At 36.3% G+C, this 18,944-nt stretch overlaps 1 protein-coding gene across 5 annotated transcripts in view; it reads right to left on the bottom strand.

Moving 5' to 3' along the window:
- Window positions 1–770: 770 nt before the first annotated feature.
- WDR17 (WD repeat domain 17) overlaps window positions 771–18,944 on the bottom strand; it is a 94,335-nt gene continuing 76,161 nt past the window's right edge. For 4 of the 5 annotated variants that reach the window (XM_036763460.1, XM_036763459.1, XM_036763462.1 and 1 more), the window contains 7 exons: window positions 16,440–16,551; window positions 11,108–11,249; window positions 10,590–10,692; window positions 9,329–9,430; window positions 4,110–4,208; window positions 3,599–3,782; window positions 771–1,104 (listed from right to left, as the gene is read on the bottom strand). In XM_036763460.1, the coding sequence (XP_036619355.1) occupies window positions 985–1,104; window positions 3,599–3,782; window positions 4,110–4,208; window positions 9,329–9,430; window positions 10,590–10,692; window positions 11,108–11,249; window positions 16,440–16,551 (862 nt within the window). In that variant the 3' untranslated portion in view covers window positions 771–984. Of the gene's footprint in view, window positions 1,105–3,598; window positions 3,783–4,109; window positions 4,209–9,328; window positions 9,431–10,589; window positions 10,693–11,107; window positions 11,250–16,439; window positions 16,576–18,944 lie in introns of all 5 variants that reach the window. The other variant, XM_036763458.1, reaches the window with a different exon arrangement.

Genomic DNA, 18,944 nt, shown 5'->3' with positions numbered 1-18,944 from the left:
GCTCTATAGAGCACTGCCTTGTTTTCTCAAACAAATGATTAAAAAGAAACAAGAGTTAAATTTACATAGTGTATTCCAATTGTTTTGAATAAACGTGTGGTTTCCTTATAAGTATTTCTTCCAAATTGTTTTCATGAACACACTTTGTACTATCTCAAAATTGTTAGTTAAGATCAACTAACTAGGGACAGGTTCATTATATACATTTTAAATGTTAATCAAAATAAAATTAAACAATTAGGCCATGTCTATCTAATTTCAAATATCTAGGTGAAAAGTAAGAAGCTGAGTCATTGATTCTATAAATTCCCAGATACCTGACTGAATTTTATAATTTTGGTCAGTTTATTTTGTCAATATGGAAATATAACTTGAATGTATGTGATTAGGGAGATGAACTTTTCATGTGACCTTGAAAAAAAGGACTGGATTGAACTATGCACACATTTATTTACACTTATCAAATTTCTAAGAGAAGTATTTTATTAAACATGAGCTAAAGATAAAAAGGAATAATTATACATTTTACAAACCAAAAACTGTAGGTAGTCATTTAGTTTAAAGTCTGTAGGATATCAGGGCATAATGCTTATCTTGCCTTTTTATGTATTTGAAACATTATAAATGTCAATGTTTTAACTACTTGGCATTTTGATATTTTTCTTAGTGTGCAAAGGATTTTCATATTTTGCAGACAGTCTTTTATAATTTAAATATTTTAATTGCTTGATAAAAAGTATTTCTTCCAAACATAGCTGTCATTAAATAATGTGATGATTTTCCCCTAAAATCACTTACATGTTTCATTTTCATCATTTTTCATTTTCCTTTCCTTCTACGTGAAAAGTCCAACATATTTGTCATTCAGAATAAAATCAACTGCCATTTTCTGTCCTTCAACATCTGAGGGTAAGGTAATATCAACCTGCAGGATCCTTTCCCCCCGCCCCTTGAAGCAATTTAATATGGAGAAAAATAATTCTTTCAGAATGGATTAAGTCGTATTCCTGTTCCTAAGGGAGAGAATGGATTCACCTTTGCCCACATCAAAGCATCATTCAGTGAAATTGCTGATTTTCCATCTTCAAGGAAAAAGACAGGACCCTATGATACAAAAGTAATGGAAGAAATAAGAAAGAAAGTTTATAAATAAGAAATTTGTCTTAAATTTCTAGAGAATAGTCACTCTTAAAGTCATATAAATATTTAAGGAAATGAAAATACATGGAGAAAGACTGACTAGTACTAGTGAATACAAACATATATGTCTTAGATTATGTATTAGTCTACAGTAGACAAAATGGAAATTAGTTTTCATTTTTACATTCCAAATCCCTTACATAAATATTAGTGATATCACTGAGAAAATAATCAACTTTACTTGGAAGATGCGGTGTGGTTATCTAGTTTAGAAAGTACATATGCCCAGTGATTTTGTGTGTATATGAGTGATAGGCATGTATTCAAATTCAAAATTTCAACTGTTCACTAGGAAAAATGAAAGCACATTAATGTTTGATATCCATGCTAGGATTATCCATATTAGAATATATTTACACTCATAGCCCTCATATGAAGAGAGTGATAGAATAGATACATATGTTACTCTGATTAAAACAGGATAGATAGATTTGATTAACTTTGTTCAGTTGTTTCAGTCATGTCCAAATCTTCATGACCCCATTTAGGGTTTTCTTGATAAAGATACTGCAGTGGTTTGCCATTTCCTTCTCCAGCTCTTTTACAGATGAGGAACTGAGGCAAACAGGGTTAAATGACTTGCCCAGAGTCACACAGCTAGTAAGTATCTGAGGCCAGGTTTCAACTCATTTGACTCCAAGTTGAGTCTTCCTGATTCCAAGCCCAGCACCAAAAGGGGGAACTGAATTAATTTCATATAATTGAACATTTTGGATATTGGAGAGAAACCAAGTGCTATCAATTTAATACATTAAGTTCAGACATATAGAAGTACGAGATGTTCCTGTAAGACGTTAGAAATTATCCTCTGAGCAAGACATGTCATTTTGGAGCCCAGCTTATGCAGTTTCCTCTCATATCACATTTCAAAATGTTATATGTCTACTGTGATCAAGTATCCATGCCACATAAGGAATGAGCATAATTACTGCCAGGCAGAGCCTTCTTTGTACTATTATTTAACGGGTACTCTGAAGGCTCTACTGCCTACCAAAATATCTCTCCTATTCCCTTACTAATACTTGAATTTTCATAATTACAGATTAATTCCTTTGGCTTAGTTTTAATTTTATGTCAAAATGCAAATGGCCATGGGAGAGGTAATACATTATCAGCTATGTATACTTTAGTACACATCAGTTCATTAGATCTTTTTCTGAGAGCAGGTTCAATAGAGGATGGAAGCTATGATGTCATTAGGCTGACTAAAGTGGGAAGGAAGAATTGAAATCCTAGACCAATGGGAAGGGGAAGCCATGGTTATAGAAGAATGGAATTAAGTAATATTGAAGAAAGTGGACCCATTTCACAAATTTATCTAGTTCTAACCCTAACTATGAGTCCATAGTCACTCTTTGAATTTTCAGCTGTTTTGGCTAGGCAAATGGAAACTGGTTTATTTACCACCAGATCCTAAGGTGGTACTGTTGACAAATATCAATGCCTTTTGATAACTTAATTAGCATGTTAGCAAACCCAGTTTTCCCTGTAGTCAGACCCTGCTTATTAATAAAGTGCAGTTGGTTGTGGACCATGTGGTTTAATTCAAGAGGTGTGAAGGTCCTCCTTCCTATCTAAAATACTTTGCCAATTGGTCATACAGTTTGTCTTTAGGGATTCATTTCTTGGGTCTTGAAAGTTTTTTGGTCTTCAGTGCAAATTCCTTAATACTTGGGGGACAAGAAATTGAATACCGCAGGATAGATGCCTAGGGACTGGTAATGAAGACAAATTTTAAGTAAAATAGCTCTCTTGCTATGACTTACGTATGCTCTGAGTTCCAGCAGAGGTACTTGAGACATAGGAGGTATGTTTCAGCGTTCTGGTCTCACCAGTGTTGGATACTCTTTTAGACACTGATGTTATTTCCTTGGGTACTTCCCAACCCTGCCATAGAGATTCCTTCCATTTTAGATTACTGAACATATTCATGATTGATATTCTAAGGGGAATTTATTATTCTGCCAAGAACATATATATCGTAAGTGTCAGCTATTTTTAGTATGTGGCTGTTTGCGGGCTTGTAAGGGAAGACATCAGTTCAATCGTATTTCCCATATATGATTTTTTGTACGTACCTAGTCTTTTTTATCATTTGGTTTGCCCTTCCATATTTTAATGATAAATTCTCTGAGAAAAAACTTTCCAATACCTACACATATGTACTACTAACTGCACATATTACTGAAAGTGTTTCTATAATATACTGAATCATTGGCTTTGCATGTTAGGAAAAAAGACATTTAAACCAACCACTGGAGACTGCTGAAAAACAGATCTTTGCTGGGTCCCACATTTACTGGTATACATTAATTTTGACATAATCATATGCTTATGAAGATTTTTTAAATTAGATAAACTTATTTTAATACCCTACTTGCATAATATAAGGATGTACCTGGATCTTTAATCCTGTCAGACAAGAGATATGAACATCTGAGTGACTTGGAAGATTTGATCCAGTGACAGAGTCTGGTCCAGTGATTCCTCTGAGTGTTTCCTCCTTCATTTTCTTTAGCAGACTTGCATAAATCATTCTTTGAGAGTCAGAAGGAGGGGTATAGGGAGGGTCTTCTGTTGATCTGTGATTCAATACATGTTAGTTTTTAATGGCTATGGAATCATAAAATGTTAATGCCCTGAGAAATCAGCTATTCTAACACACATAAATGAGGAAAATTACCTATTTTATACAGACTAATAGAAAAACTAAAAGCTATAAAAAGATAACGAAAAGTCAGTTTTGGTTAATTTAATTCAGAAAATTTTCATGCAAATCAAGATTCATTCATTCTGTCAATAAATAATGACTCAGGATTTTATTTTATGAAATAATGACTCAGGATTTTATTTTATGAAAATAAAATCCAATTTTCCTTTCTGCACTTCATTTTCTACATCATACTCACTTGTTGGCTAAATGTAGGCAAGCTCTCCAGGCATCTAATTCTTCAGAAAGTTGTTCAATTTTCAAAGGTACTGACACATCCCTCCTTTTTAAAAGCTGGCTGAAATAGAGGAAAATAATTGATGTTTCCATATCACTTGAAGGTTTGTAAGATGCTTCACATACTTATTTGATCTTCAGAACCACCCCCGAGGAGTTATGAGGATTGCCATTTTATAAAAGAAGAAATTGAGGGTCCCAGAGGTTGGTTGTTTTTTCCAGGATTATAAAGGTGATAGGTCCCAATAGCATGTTAACTCACTCCACATCAGCCAGAATGGTCAAATACCAGATCTCACTATTAACCACAAGTGATCAGCTTCCCTAATTAGAAACTCTGACATCCCCTCTCTGACCATGACCTCTTATCCTTCCACCTCTCCTTATGCCTCACCCCTCCTAACCCTATTTTTCAGAGTCACTGAGACTTTGAATTCCTCCACCCCTTCAATAATTTCTGAGGTCATTGCCCTTGCTCAAACTTTATTTTCCTTCATCTCCAATCTCAACCCAAGAGTTAGTCATTTCAGCTCCACAGGGTCCCCTGTGCTTGAAGCCCTTGCCCCTCATCCTCTCACTGCTCATCTCTTGCCAAGACCCTATCCTGGGTTACTCCTGCCATCTGCCTCTCCACGTCTGCTTACATACTGCTGGATGCAGCTGAAATCTCACACTCACGGCTCAGCTATCTGGGTACATTACAAGTTAGGTTATCCAACCTCAAATGGGCCCAACCTACAGCAAGGGAGTCATTTTGTTTCTTGCTGATTATCACACTCTTCACAGTGGCTATTCCAAACCTTCTCTTCCCTCCTCAAACCTTCCACATCTCCTCCCTTCCCAAAAGAGTTTACTTTTTACTTTATTGAGAAAATTGGCCCTGGAAATGCCTCCATCCTATGGTCCTCTCCCCTGATTGTTGAGTTCCTAGCCTGGACCATCATTTCATGAGGTGCTAACAACTCAGAAACTGGCAAATGCCACAAATCAAAGCTTGATTTATTGTTTTACTGATTGCCTACACTTCAGGTAGTGATGGAGAAAAAGTGTTAATAATGTAGATTAAAATTAAAAGTATGTCATGCATACACCTTGTTTTTGTAGAGCTTGTTGTTGAGCATTTATCAGCACACTACATGTATACTCCCAGAATTAATATCTGAAAATAAAAGATTAATGTACCAAAATAGCAAATGCCATTTAAAATAACATTATTTAGATCTATAGTCTTTTCTTTACAGTAGATTCAGAACAAAAATATACCAAGTGCTAAATGAACATACTAATCACTACTAATAAAAATACTGTTAGGTGGTGTTTAACCTTATTTAACCTTAATGTACAGTTAAGGAGAAGGTAAATAAAGACAGGCCAAGGTGCTTCCAAATGGAATAAGAAAACAAGCAGAAGACAGACTAAGTTTTTTGCTGTTTTTATTACTCATGGAACAAGTTCTGAAAAGTGTAAAATAAGAATATATGGTCAATTGAAATCTGAAAGTCAATTTAGAATCCCAAATGAGAATAGTAAGAACTAGGAGAACATTATACACATTGACTGAAATAACATATACAAAAACAGTGAAAAGCAGCTGGATTCAGATCAATTGTAATGACTAATTTTAATTCTGGAAACTAGAAGATGAAAAGTACTTCCCTTCTCTCAGGAGAGGGGACTACAGGCATAGGATGCTGCATAGGCTGCCAGAGGAAGTCATATTATTGGTTTTGCTTTGTGACAAGGAAAGGTTCTGTTTGCCATTTTTTGGGAGGAGGGGAGGCACAGGGAGACATATTGGGAAATGATTGGGATGTAAAAAAACCAAAGGCATCAGTAAAAGTTTGAAAATGTTAGAATCACATAGATTTCAGAGCAAGAAGAAATCTTAGCTATCAAGTCCAACCCCTTCATTTCACTGACAGAGAAACTGAACCCCTGAGGGGTTAAGTGATTTGCCCATGGTTACAAAGACAGGTGATAGAAGAAATAGCACTATGACAAGGATCTTCTGACTTTATGTCAAATGTTATTTTTCAGAGTCTTCATGGTTATTATCGCTGTTACTATTACTTATTTTTCATTGAAATGGCCATTGCAGCCCCCATTTCAGCAAAGTACTTTTCTAAGTAGAAGAAACTTTATATTAAATATGGTTTATTGTAATCTTTTCTGCTTATATGTTAACAATTTTCTTTGAAGCATGACTGCTTGTAACCTAATACTTTTGCAGCTTAAAAATTCAAAGTGACATAAATCTGAAAATAAAAATGCAACTATACCTGACCTTGGGAAAATCATTTCTCTAGGCTTTATTTTACTCATCTGAAAATTTAGAGAGCTGGACTAGATGGTGTCTGGGTTCCTCTCCAGTTCTAAAAATCTAAAAATAGATTGATCTTTCTCAATCAGAGTGCTTAAACTAGTCCGTTGATGTGAAATCTGGCAAATGTTAGATATAAATAAAATTGACAGTCAAAATTAGGTTTCATAGGGAAAAGACTGAGAACTAAGAAAACAGAAAAATAACATCTTAATTGACAAAAATAAAACATACAAAAACAACAAACATTTACTAAAAGGGTGAAGAGTGAAAAGTAAAGCAAGTACATTTAAGTGAAATGCAGGGTAAGAAGAGAAGAAGGCCTAGATTAAATATTATAAACATGTAGATTCATATTTGGAAGGAATTTCAAAGACTATCTAGTCCAACCTATAACTGCACAGGAATCCCCTCTACAACATTCATGACAAAAAGTTTTCCAGGCTCCACTTAAAAGCCTCTTGAAAAAAAAAAAGCCTCTTGAGGCAGTCCAGTCATTTCCTGGGGCAGATCTAATTGTTAAGGCATTTTTCCTTACACCAGATCCAGACCCACATCTCTGTAGCTTCTACCCATAGCTAGCCTAAAGTCACATCTTGGTGACCATTTTGCTCTATCTTCTACTACTTCTCCCATCTTTTCTGTCTGCCACCTCCAATGAGTACTCCTGCCACTTGGACAATGAACTTCTTTTTCTATGCTCTCTCCAGTACTTTGTCAGACTGATGCTACCTTTTCTATTGCTTGCCAGAAAATTCTCCCCATGTGGATACACCCTTAATATACACCAATATAGGGAACTAAAATGAGCATAAAATTGCAAATATCATGTGATAATAATTATGAAGTATTGTTTCAAAAAGTGTAGGAATCTAAAGGTTAAAAGAGTAATAAAAGAAAATTATGTCAATTGATAGGAAACAGTGGAAATGCTGGTATGAATCAACCTCGATCCCCACTTTTGTGACAGTGTGAAATGTAAAAAGTCATACAGGCAAAAACGACATGGCCTACTTTGGAAATGGATAAGACAGTGGAAATAGGGGTCTTTGTCAGGGATTGATTAATTGATTCTAAGACCTTGTATAAGCAACCACTGCCATACAGTTTCTTAATTTAGTGCATCAAGGATCTGTGATTTCATCAGTGTAAAAAGTCCCTCTACTGATGCAGATTGCAACCTCTCTGACTCTGACTCTAAGCAATTTTGCTGCTGTGGTCAAAAATATATCACCTTGTAGCCATCCTTCTGGTGATGCTCCTCTCGAAAGTCAGCTAGACTGGTCCTAGGAAGACAAACATACAGTCTATCACTGGGCCCCTACTGGAATCCTTACCATCTTCATAGAATTTGCCACATTTTGTTCTCCATTGCTATAATCTTTGAGAACCAAAGTTTATCTTCCTGCTCTGTCACTTACTACCTGTATGACCTTGGGCAAGCCACCTTATCTTCCCTGAGCTCTAAGTGCCTTTATTTGTAAGATCAGGGAGTGTGGACGAGATAAGATGCCTTTTAATTTTATGTCTATAATCCTATGAATAAAATTTTATTCAAATACAGTTTCTAAAAAGAACAATTTTCAGCATGTTTTCCATGGAACCTGCCACCAGAAACTCAACAGGTAAACTTATTTGGGAATAAAAGGAAAAAGGAACCCAGGGCTTTCAGATGACGTTTGCAAAAGATAAATATGTGTGGTTAATCCTCTTAGTCTATTTTTCGGGAATGTAGTGATAGCTTGACAGGGAAGAAAGATAAAATGTGAACCTCAGACTCATGTATGTTTATATCATTGTAGCAAATCAGTTGCATAACATACTAACTTGTTTTCTCAATGACTAGCTTTAACCCTGAGTAACATAGCCAAGAAATTTAACTTAAATTTTGCCTTAAAAAGTACAGCTAATCTTTGAATTCATTTTTTAGTAGGTGTAATTTCCCAGTCTATATTTTTATTATTGTCTGTCTTTTAATGTAAACTTTATATGACTGATCATGTTTCATTCTCTTTTTTCAAGCTAAGGTATCTCAGCATGTTTAACAGTCACTTTCTAATATATTCTCAAAGAATATGATTTTTACACAAAGAATAGTCCTTCATTTTCAAAGAGGACCAATGACATCATGGGATGATGTCTTGACTTGTGGATGAATTGGATTTAAGTTAGACAGAGTTGCCTCACTCTCTCTTCCAGAGTCATCGCAGTCCAGTGGCAGGGCAAAAGTCATGATAACTGGTGATGACCTGGTATGGAATAGATAACTCCAGCATCTTCTATGTCTGACCAAGCTCCAGGCCCTCTACAATGCCTGCTTTAGCTGCCTTCATGGCTATTGAAACCAATTATTCTCATCTGCCGATTCCACTGGGGGGATGTCTGCAGAGGCTTTGGGTGGATGTTCCCCTAACTCACTGATGGGCTTGAGGCCTGTTGGTTATGCTCAACTTGGCTTAGCCCATCTGCCAAGATAGTTTTTTACCACAGTGTGGCTCTGTACATGCTACAGCTTTTTGGAGCCACAGGTGAGAGGTGGACACCAAAGCATGGGGATGAGCAGCCCTCCTCCCTTTGGTCTACACCAGGAAGCAGTTACTTCTGCATGTCTTCCCCACCCTACAGAACTAACAGGAAAATCTGTATTCCTGGACACTCAGTGGTCTAGCCATAGTGAATCATCACTTTCAAGGACCCATCATTTAGCATGGTAGGCCTGGGATAGGGAGAATATTTCTCCTGCTCTCCCCACTGAGTAATTTTTATTTTATATATTGATTTTAGTTAAAGAAATGGGGAAAAAAGAATGATTTCAAGTCCCCATTTTCAAAACCAAATTGCTCTTTCACAACAGCAAGTACCTTGTGTACTCATAAAGGGCTGGCACAATGCTCTGATACTGTCTTCTCATTGCTAACAAAGCACCAATGTAACCACACAGTATCAACAGCTCATTTCGGACTCTAGAAGAGAACACATGGAATAGAACATTACTTGAATGTTTATTTCACATAACAGCATCTCCATACATCCAAAGAAATATTTATTACTATGTATGATTATTAAAATTTCAGTGAAAGCTACAATTTGAATTATCCATCTATCTATGTGTATATATATAGATAGATAGATAGATAGATAGATCTGTATATATATACAGATGAGTAGCAGACTGGTAATTATTCCATAAATGTTTTCAAACTTAAAACAGTTAACATCTTAAATGGAAACCCTTCCTGCCCACTTGCTTCTCATCATCCCACTTTCCTACTCACAGCAGGGACAAGTTAGGGATTCCTTGGTACTTTGTTGGAATTCCCAGAAATGGCATTGAACTCCACTGCTCTTATGGGGCTGGGTAGAGACCTGCAGAGAGGTTTCCCTGCCCATATTTCCTGGCTCAACCTAGGCTTCTAACGCCACAATGACCCTAGTTTCTATAAGGAAGATAAAACAGGATTATCTCCAATGGTTGTCTACATAGTCACATCAAGTCAACAAGCATTCATCAAACACTTCCTGGGTGCCAGGCACCGTGATAAGTGCTGGGGTTAGGAAGAAATGCAGAAAATCATCTCTGCCTTCAAGGAGCTCACTGAGGCCTGGAAGCCCATGGCACCAATTCCCAACACTGGCTAAAGATTTGAGGCCAGCTCTGCTTGAGCTGTGTGTTAGGTTTATGCTTCCTGTTATTATGTGGGGTCCTATACACCAGTGGTGTCAAACTGAAATAGAAATGAATTCCTGCTGCTGTATATTAACCTAGAAAACTATAAATTAACATTATCTTTGTTGTATTGTATTTTTATTTCATTTGATCAACATTTACTCTGGTGCAGGCACTTGTAGCCTGTGGGCCTCGAGTTGGACACCTCTGCTGATATTATTTTGCTCCAAATTGATACCACTGTAATTTTAATAAGTTCTGCATTACTCTCACCCTTCTGACCCTTCCATCTCCACCCCCACAGGACAAATTTAATGAATCAGATGCTCATTTACTTGTTCCAAGAAAGAAACTACATCTCAAACTGACCATGGGTTAAGACAAAAGATAACAAGAATTATCTTTAAATAAGACCAGAAGTTCAATTTTAGCATCTGGAATAAAGATGTACTTACTCACTACATTTATGCAGGATTAGTCTTTCAGTGCGGACATAACTCAGAAGATCAAGAACTGGGTAGACTGTATCCAAATTCCAGTCTGAATGGCTCATTTGTTCTGATTTTTTTAAAAAAGAAAATATAAACAATCTTGCAATTAATAAAAAGTACCTGTCAATATCTGATCCTCAAAATTTGCATAAACCTCATATAAAAACATTGCCCTTCTCTCTATAAATCAATTTCATTTACTTCTACTGTTTCCCAGGTCACTAAAGTAAGAGACCATGAACATCTTCTTATGGTATATTCACTCAGAGTACCCTCTGAGACACCAAGTTCCAAGCAGACCAAACTAAAGAGAAAAGAAAAATGCCTCATTAAATTGAGTCCATGTCTCCTGTTAGATTTTCTCTTTAAATTTTAGAACCACTGATACATCAGCTGTTGTTTAATTTTAAGACTGATGCAAAAATAAGCAGAGGTCAAACAAATGAGAAGATTGCATATGAATATGCCATGTAAAAACTCACGTTTGATGAAATGGATACCAATAGGAAGAGCTTTTTCAGGTTCTTTACTTAACAAGTAATACTTGATAGTTTCAAATACATTTCCATCTGCAAGGGCAGTCTCTGCTAATCCTGTACATTCTTCTATTGTGGGCAGATTACACTGGAAAACAATTGGTAAAAGAATAATAATTCTATATGTGTTAATAAAGATAATTTAGGGGAAACAGAATAAATGCTTTTTGTTTCTTAAAAATTTTTCCATCTGAAGTTACAACTGTAGAAAGATTTACATGGATTATTGCTAATCCTTACAGTTATGTTTGGTGAAAGAGAGGTAAGGTTTCATGATATTTTCTTTGACAATTGCCTTCACTTGGTCCTATCACCCCGCCATCTCTATCACACTGCCATTCCTTCAGGCTATCATCTGACATCTTTTTTCCTGTCACAGTGATACCCCTAGAAAAAGTGGTTTATGGTCATCATTTCAACTTCCTTGCCTCCAGTTCATTTCTCAACTTCTTTGAGATCTGGCTTTCATTGAGACTGTTCAACTGAAAATGGTCTCTTTAAGGTCACTTCTTTATCACTAAACCTTTAAGCCAAATGGACTTTTTCCATTTCTCACACCTCTTTACCTCTTCACAATGTTTGACTCTGTTGACTATCCTAGATACTATCCTTTCTGGATTTACCAGACACTCCTCTGTGTTGGTTTTCTTCCTCTCTGCTCAATTTTTCTCAGTCTTTTTTCTAGAAATGACATCTATGTCCCCACCCATTTTGTGAATCAATTAATCAACAAGGATCTACCCTGGGCCCTGTTCTCTTCTTTCTTTACTTTTTCCCAACCTCATTAGCAATCATGTCTTTACATGTAATCCCCACATCTACAAATTTAGTCTTCGGTTCTTTCCTGAGCTCTAGTCCCCCTTCTCATAACTGCCTGGTGAATGCCTATATAAATACTTGTTGAAACGAATCAAAAGGTTAGAGAAATAGAGGCTGGACGCGTTACTCAAGTCAGGTAAGTTTGGAACTGTTAATAATTAATGCCAACTTGGAGGGTGATCTTTAGTGTGATAACCCATGGATTTGTCCTTAGCTCTCTACAATTCAATATTTTTATTAATCACTTGAACAAAGGCAAAGATGATTACATTTGAAAATGGGAAGCATAATTGGATGACAGAATTGGGATCAACCAGAATCTAATAAAATAGAATGAATAAAATTGTGAGAAATATAAAATTCTAAACTTAGGGTAAAAAAACCCTCACTAGTACTGTTTTGAGAAGACATGGCTTCTACAAAAAAGATCTGGATGTTTTAATATACTGTTGCAATTCCAAGAAGGTTGAAAGAATCTAAATAGATAATGCGACTTTAAGCTTCAAAACTGGAGGAATAGGGTCAAGGCTGAGGGGAAGATTGAGATCATCCTGTTGTAGTCTTCCTAGGTCAGAACACATCTGGAGAACTGAAATTAGTTGTGAATGTGACATTTTGGATTTGATATTTATCAACTGGAGTGAGTCTAGGTCAGGCTGGCAAGGCAAGTGGAGACTATGTCATGTGACATAGAAGGAATTGGTAGAAGAATTGGAAATGTCTCTCCTGAAGAAAAGGAGACTTGGAGCAATGAGATAACTGTTTTATGAGATTTGCAGAGCTGTGACATGAGAGAAGAATTAGATTTGTTTTGCCTGGGCCCAGAGGAAAGAAGCAGGAGTAAGTGGGAGTTTGTGGCAGGGAGGTAAATTGTGACTTAATGCGGCGGCAAACTACCTAACAAAAAGAACTGTGTAAAAGTGCTTTCAGCTTCTTTCAGAGGTAATGGGTTCCTAATCACTGGATGCATTCAAGCAGAATCTGAATTTTCCTATTTGTTAGAGATAGTGTAAAGGGGATTTTTACTCAGGTATAGATTAGACAAGATGATCTCAATGAGCCTTCAAACTATGAAATTCTGTGATTCTGATGTCAGTTATGCAAACCAGCTCTTAGCCCTTTTCTGTTCAACATTTTTTATCTGTAACTGGGACTAAGTAATATGTTTATCAAGTTCAGGATTGACACGAAGCTGGGAGAGGAAACTGGAATAATGGAATCTCAGATCAGAAAGGTCCTCAGTGATCAAACAATCCAAACTATCCCTGAGTCACCCTTTCTATAACATTCCCCTAAAATAATCATACATTGCTTCTTGAACAGTCAATAAATAAGATCTTAACACTTTCTGAGGTCACCATCTCCACTCTTGGACTAATTTGTTAGAATCTGTTTCCTTATATTTAGTCAAAATATGTCACTGTGACTTCTGTTCATTGGTTTTAATTATATACGGAGGCTAAACAACAATAATAATAATAATTTGAAGCCTTCTCCCACATATCAATCCCTTAAACATTTTGGTACAGTGATAATATTACTAATTGGTTTATCTTCTCCCAGTTAAATATCCACAATTCCTTCAGTCCTTTATTTTAGAACATGAATACCAGTTCTCACTATCCTAATCACTCTTTTCTAGTCATACCACAACTTATCTGTTTTGGTATGGAAAGTTAGCACTAGACAAAGGATTATAATTCTACATGTGATTGCCATTTCACATTAACTCCCCTATATCTGTTTCATATCAACTGTCATCTACTCATGGTTTCTCCATGTTATACTTGTAGAACTGATTTTCCAAATCCAAATGTAAAACTTCATATTAATCTCTATTAAATTTCATTTTGCTCTTTTTGTGCTACTATTCCAGCTATCAATGTACACTTGATAAGATCTCCAAAGGCATCCCACAGAATGAAGTTTGAATATGTCTGAGTATCCTGTACTGTTTTTAAAAGGTACTTACATTAGTCTAAGAAGCAACTCTGTCTGAAAGTTGAAGAATAGTTCCCGACCTATATAGGTAGGTGGGGGTTTCTTTACCAGGAGTTTCTTGCACAGTGAAATCACAAGATGGGGGAGATTTGTCCAGACCATGTGGTTCATGTGAATGAGATTTGATTATTTTAATGGACTGTAAGCTCAATATGACTCAGCTAAAAAGCCTAACACGATCTTTGGCAGCATTAGCATAAGTCTGGTATCCAGAAAAAAGGTACACATTATTCCACTGTGCTATGCAAGAGTTAGATCACAACTGGAATATTGTATTTACTTCTGGCTGAACATTTTAGGAAAACACTGGAAATCCAAAAGGGAACTAATATGGTAAGAAATATCTGAGAGGTGATCAAGATGGAAAAAGAACTTCAAATCATTTTAGGGATTGAAGAAATGGGGAATGTGGCATAGGATTATAGGAATAGAGCTGGAAGAAGCAAAGGATCTTAGACTGAGAGCTGAAACTAAGACCCAGATAAGTTAAGTGATTTGCCCAAGGTCATAGATAAGTAGCAGAGCTAGACACTGAACACTATTTCTCTGCTTTCAAATGAAGTATTCCTTCTACTATATGGATAACTTCAAAAATTTTAGAGGTTATACTATAGAAGCCTTCACAAAAGTCCTATTCCAACAGTTTAGGATGGCACAGAAGTGATCCCCCTGGAAAAACAAGAAGGAAAAATGTCCATTGTCCAGACCCAATGCAGTACTGCCCCAAGTGTTGCCTGAACCAAATTAAACTGGAATTGGGAAATGTTCAACAAAATAAATAAAAATACATTAAAACATAGATAATGTTAATTTATAGTTGTCTAAGCTAATATGTCCACAGGGATCCATTCCTATTTGAATTTAATACCACTGGTTTATACCATATGATTTATAGCTAGATGAGCAGCTCATATAGCTGAGCCCTCAATATGTATATCCCGAACAGACAATGCAGATAGTCAGTGATCTGGATCCAGAACTGAACAGGTAAAATCGTTAGATTATATTTGGGAAATTCCACAGTGCTCTCAATGACCTCAGGTTTCTCCCTAAAACAGAAACCCATTTTAAAAACATTAATACATTGTGGTAAAACATGAAACACCACGAACTCTTAAAGATCAGTTTGCCCAAAGGGGAATGAAGACACACCTAGTAGGCATAAATATTTTGCAAGCATATTATCTGTGACAACATACACCCAAGAAGTGGCCTACAAGAAATACACTAAAAGAAAGGGCTTCAGTTATGTGTTGAGAGTGAGGGGTAATGACAGCCTATGGACAGCCCACCTGCAAGGCTTGTACACAGGTAATGTTCAAAGACCTAGAGAAGAGCTTGGCATGTTTGAGGATTTCAGGGAGGATGTGAGTAAGAACTTCATAGGAGAAGTTTGGGTGGATTCCAGTCTGCACAGCTGGAGTGAGCACCTACACTGAGAAGAATATGCATCCACTGAAAGTACTGAGGTGATGTAGAAAAGGGCTCTTATTAGACTTATCCTGGGAAGCTGAGAATAGCCTTAGGACCAGGAGGGAGGAAGGTTTCAGCCCTATATCAGATCTTCCTAAATAGAATAAGTGTGAATGAGTGTGTGAGCCCAGCTGCCAAGTCTGCGTCAAGGCTTATTCATTTAAAAGACCTAAGAAGTATCTATTAGGATATATAATTTCATTGGCATAGGGAGTGAGGAGACTCCTTTTACCAATACAAATGACAACTGTTCTGGGCTTAGATAATAGCCTGGGGACACTGAGAGGTTAAGGGACTTAGCCACAGAGAGCCAGTGGGTATTAGGCAGAGCTTAAAACCTCTTCCTGTCCTGAAGTCTGCTGTCTACCCACTATGTCACATAACCTCTTTGTTCTATTTCTAATTGTTAGTGTAATTAGGCAAAAAATGTTCTAATCAGGTTAGGATAATTGATTTATTTCCTTACATGTTACAGTTTTTTAACCTCAAAAGGAAATTAAAACATAGCAGCCTTTGTGTCCATCAAGAATGTTTATTCTCGGGGCAGCTAGGTGGCACAGTGAGCCCTGGAGTCAGGAGTACCTGAGTTCAAATCTGACCTCAGACACTTGAAACATTTACAAGCTGTGTGACCTTGGGCAAATCACTTAACCCCAATTGCCCTGTCTTCGCCCCTGCAAAAAAACAAACAAGCAAACAAGAATATTTATTCTCATTAGTGTACCTTCTCATGGGTGGCTGGGTGGAGCAGTGGATAGGGTTCCAGGCCAGGAGTCAGGAGGACCTGAGTTTCAAATATGGCCTCAGACACTAACTAGCTGTGTGAACCTGTGCAGGTCACTTAACCCTGTTTGCCTCAGTTCTTAATCTGTAAAATGAGCTGGAGAAGGAAATGGCAAATCACTCCAGTATCCTTGCCAAGAAAGGCCCAAATGGGGTCACAGAGAGTGGGACATGATTGAAACAACTCAACAACACAGTGTACCTTCTCATGTAGGTCATTTATCTCTTCAGTACATCCTGGGTAGAAAGCACAAAGTTTTACTAAGTGCAGCTCATTATTAGGAATCCTCAAGAGAAGGTCTGTTGCCAAATCCCTATTCAAATGACAATAAGGGGGAAAGTTATTAGGAAAATCTAAATATAATGTTAACAAAATTTTCAAAATCATAACACTTTTACTATTTCTCCCTTGCATTATCTATTTACTATTTAACATAGTAATTTTGCATTGAATCTTAGAGCTCCTCATCTAAGTGTAAATCATGGACATGAAAGTGGTATGAGGGAAAATTCATCTCGCTATTCATATACATTTTATGATTTTCAAATGCAATATAACACTTGAGTTACTACGGATATGATTGTGTGTATTTACTATGAACTTTATTCAGGGAGCTGGAGTCTCTAACTAAATCAAGTAGTCCCAGGCCCTCTTCTTGCATTCAATTGATTAATCAACCTTCCTTAAAGTGAAATCCTGGCCACTTTTGTTTTGCATACAAAATTGGAAAAGTGAGAATAGCTAGCATGCTATACTAATTAAAAAACATGACTATTTAAATTTTACTGTTTTCAGTAATTTGGTACTTCTTAGTAAACCTTCAGGGAATCAACAAGCCAACAAAAAAATAAAGGGATGCAATTGATGGATTTTGCTTTTTAAAAATTCATTTAGTGGCCCATAAAATTAGATGCATAAATTTATTAGCAAATTAAAATACAAAACTGGACTGAAAACTTTACAATTTTAAACAAGCTTTTTTTAATGCAACCTCCTTTTACATCACAGTGTGGAAATTTTGGCTATCTATTACAGAAAGTATATAACAGTTTGAGAAATATGCATAATCAACTTTCAGTTATACAAAGCAATACAAAATTCATAATTTTTATTTTTATTTTTCAGGTTCTTTGCTTTTCCTCCCCTTCCTGCCTCCTGTCTTTGGTTCATTATTATTTTATAAGTAGAGTTAATAGAAAATGAAGAAAAGAAAAGGGAACTCAAACCTATTTGAATAATATTTGATTTAGTCCTAGTGAATGTCCTATGAGGGAGGCAGTTTGAAGATTGTTCAACATTATGGTGTGTGAAATTATTATTAATAAGAAAATAATGCTAAATTATAAATAATTTTATATTAGTAAAACTTTGTCTCTGTAACAACAAAATCTTACATATTACAAACCAGGGGTTCTTAACCTTTTTTTGTGTCAGACTCCTTTGGCAGCAGAACTAACCCTTTGCAAAATAATATTTTTAAATGAATTAAATAAAGTACTTAGGATTGCTAAGGAAACCAATTAAATTCAAAAATGGTTATCAAAGTTTTTTTTTTTTCAAATTCACAGAACCCCTGAAATCTATCCACAGACTACAGGCTAAAAATCCTCATTCTAAACTAATAAGATATTATCATTACTTACTTTGGAATTTCAAATACTTAATTAGATCTGTGATTACCAGTATGAGCACTCTCTCTTACAGACGTAACTCTATCTATATCTTAGTAGAGATCTTCTTGAGTTAATGTGGAAAAACAAATAGTGCCCTTGGGGTCAAACTTTTGGTGATGAGCCATTCTACATTTATAGTCGGTAACTAAGCTGATCCTTGGATGGTTCAGACCTTTCCTTACTTGAAGCCTTTCAGCTCAAGTTCCATAGGATCTGCCAGAGCTTTGGCTCCTCTAACACACTCAGAACTGCCCTCCCTTATTGACAGTCACCACCTTGTAGCTAGTCTGATGATGAGCCTTTCACACTCGGGGGAATGCCGTCCCTCAGATTCCAGGCAAACTGCCTGTTGTTCAGCCCATACTTGAAGCCTTTCCAGTGGGGTATGACTTGCCAAGGCTCAGTTTTCTCCACATAGCTTGTTGCGATTCATCTCTATTGCTACTATAATCGTTAATAATAATTTAAGAAAACAGTAGTTTATGGGCAACATATGAACCTAATGAAAGAGAAATTCCACTTATTTGTGAATTTCCCACTGAAACTAGGAACTTATTAGTGAAATAATTTTGGCTAAACTCATTTAAGGGTATCGTTAAGAATTTTATTTGAAATCTGTTCTTAACCTTTTTGTGGTCTGTACTGTCTAGAATTAAAGGGGAAAAATCTCCTTCTTGGAGTTTATATTAAATGCCTTGGGCCTACAGATCCCTTCCTCCTCCTCCTCCTCCTCCTCCTCCTCCTCCTCCTCCTCCTTCTCCTCCTCCTCCTCCTCCTCTTTGGCATTTCCTCTTCTTCCCCAAGCTTGTAAAGTCACTGGTAGAATGAAATTTACTTATACTTATTTCTTAAGGTGGGGTTTATAAGATGTAACTGTACTTTAACTTTTAACCTGATTTACTTTGAGATAATTAGATGTGTCAGTGTTGTTATTACTGATCTGTTAAAGACTACACAAAGAATTAAAACTCTTAGTTTTTATTCTCAGAACACACTGGATAATTTTTTCTATTATAGGTAATTAGAGGTAATT

Source organism: Trichosurus vulpecula, chromosome 6, assembly GCF_011100635.1.
Source record: "Trichosurus vulpecula isolate mTriVul1 chromosome 6, mTriVul1.pri, whole genome shotgun sequence".
Taxonomy (NCBI): domain Eukaryota; kingdom Metazoa; phylum Chordata; class Mammalia; order Diprotodontia; family Phalangeridae; genus Trichosurus; species Trichosurus vulpecula.
The sequence above is the reverse complement of the archived record's forward strand: the minus strand, read 5'-3'. Positions and strand labels throughout refer to the sequence as shown.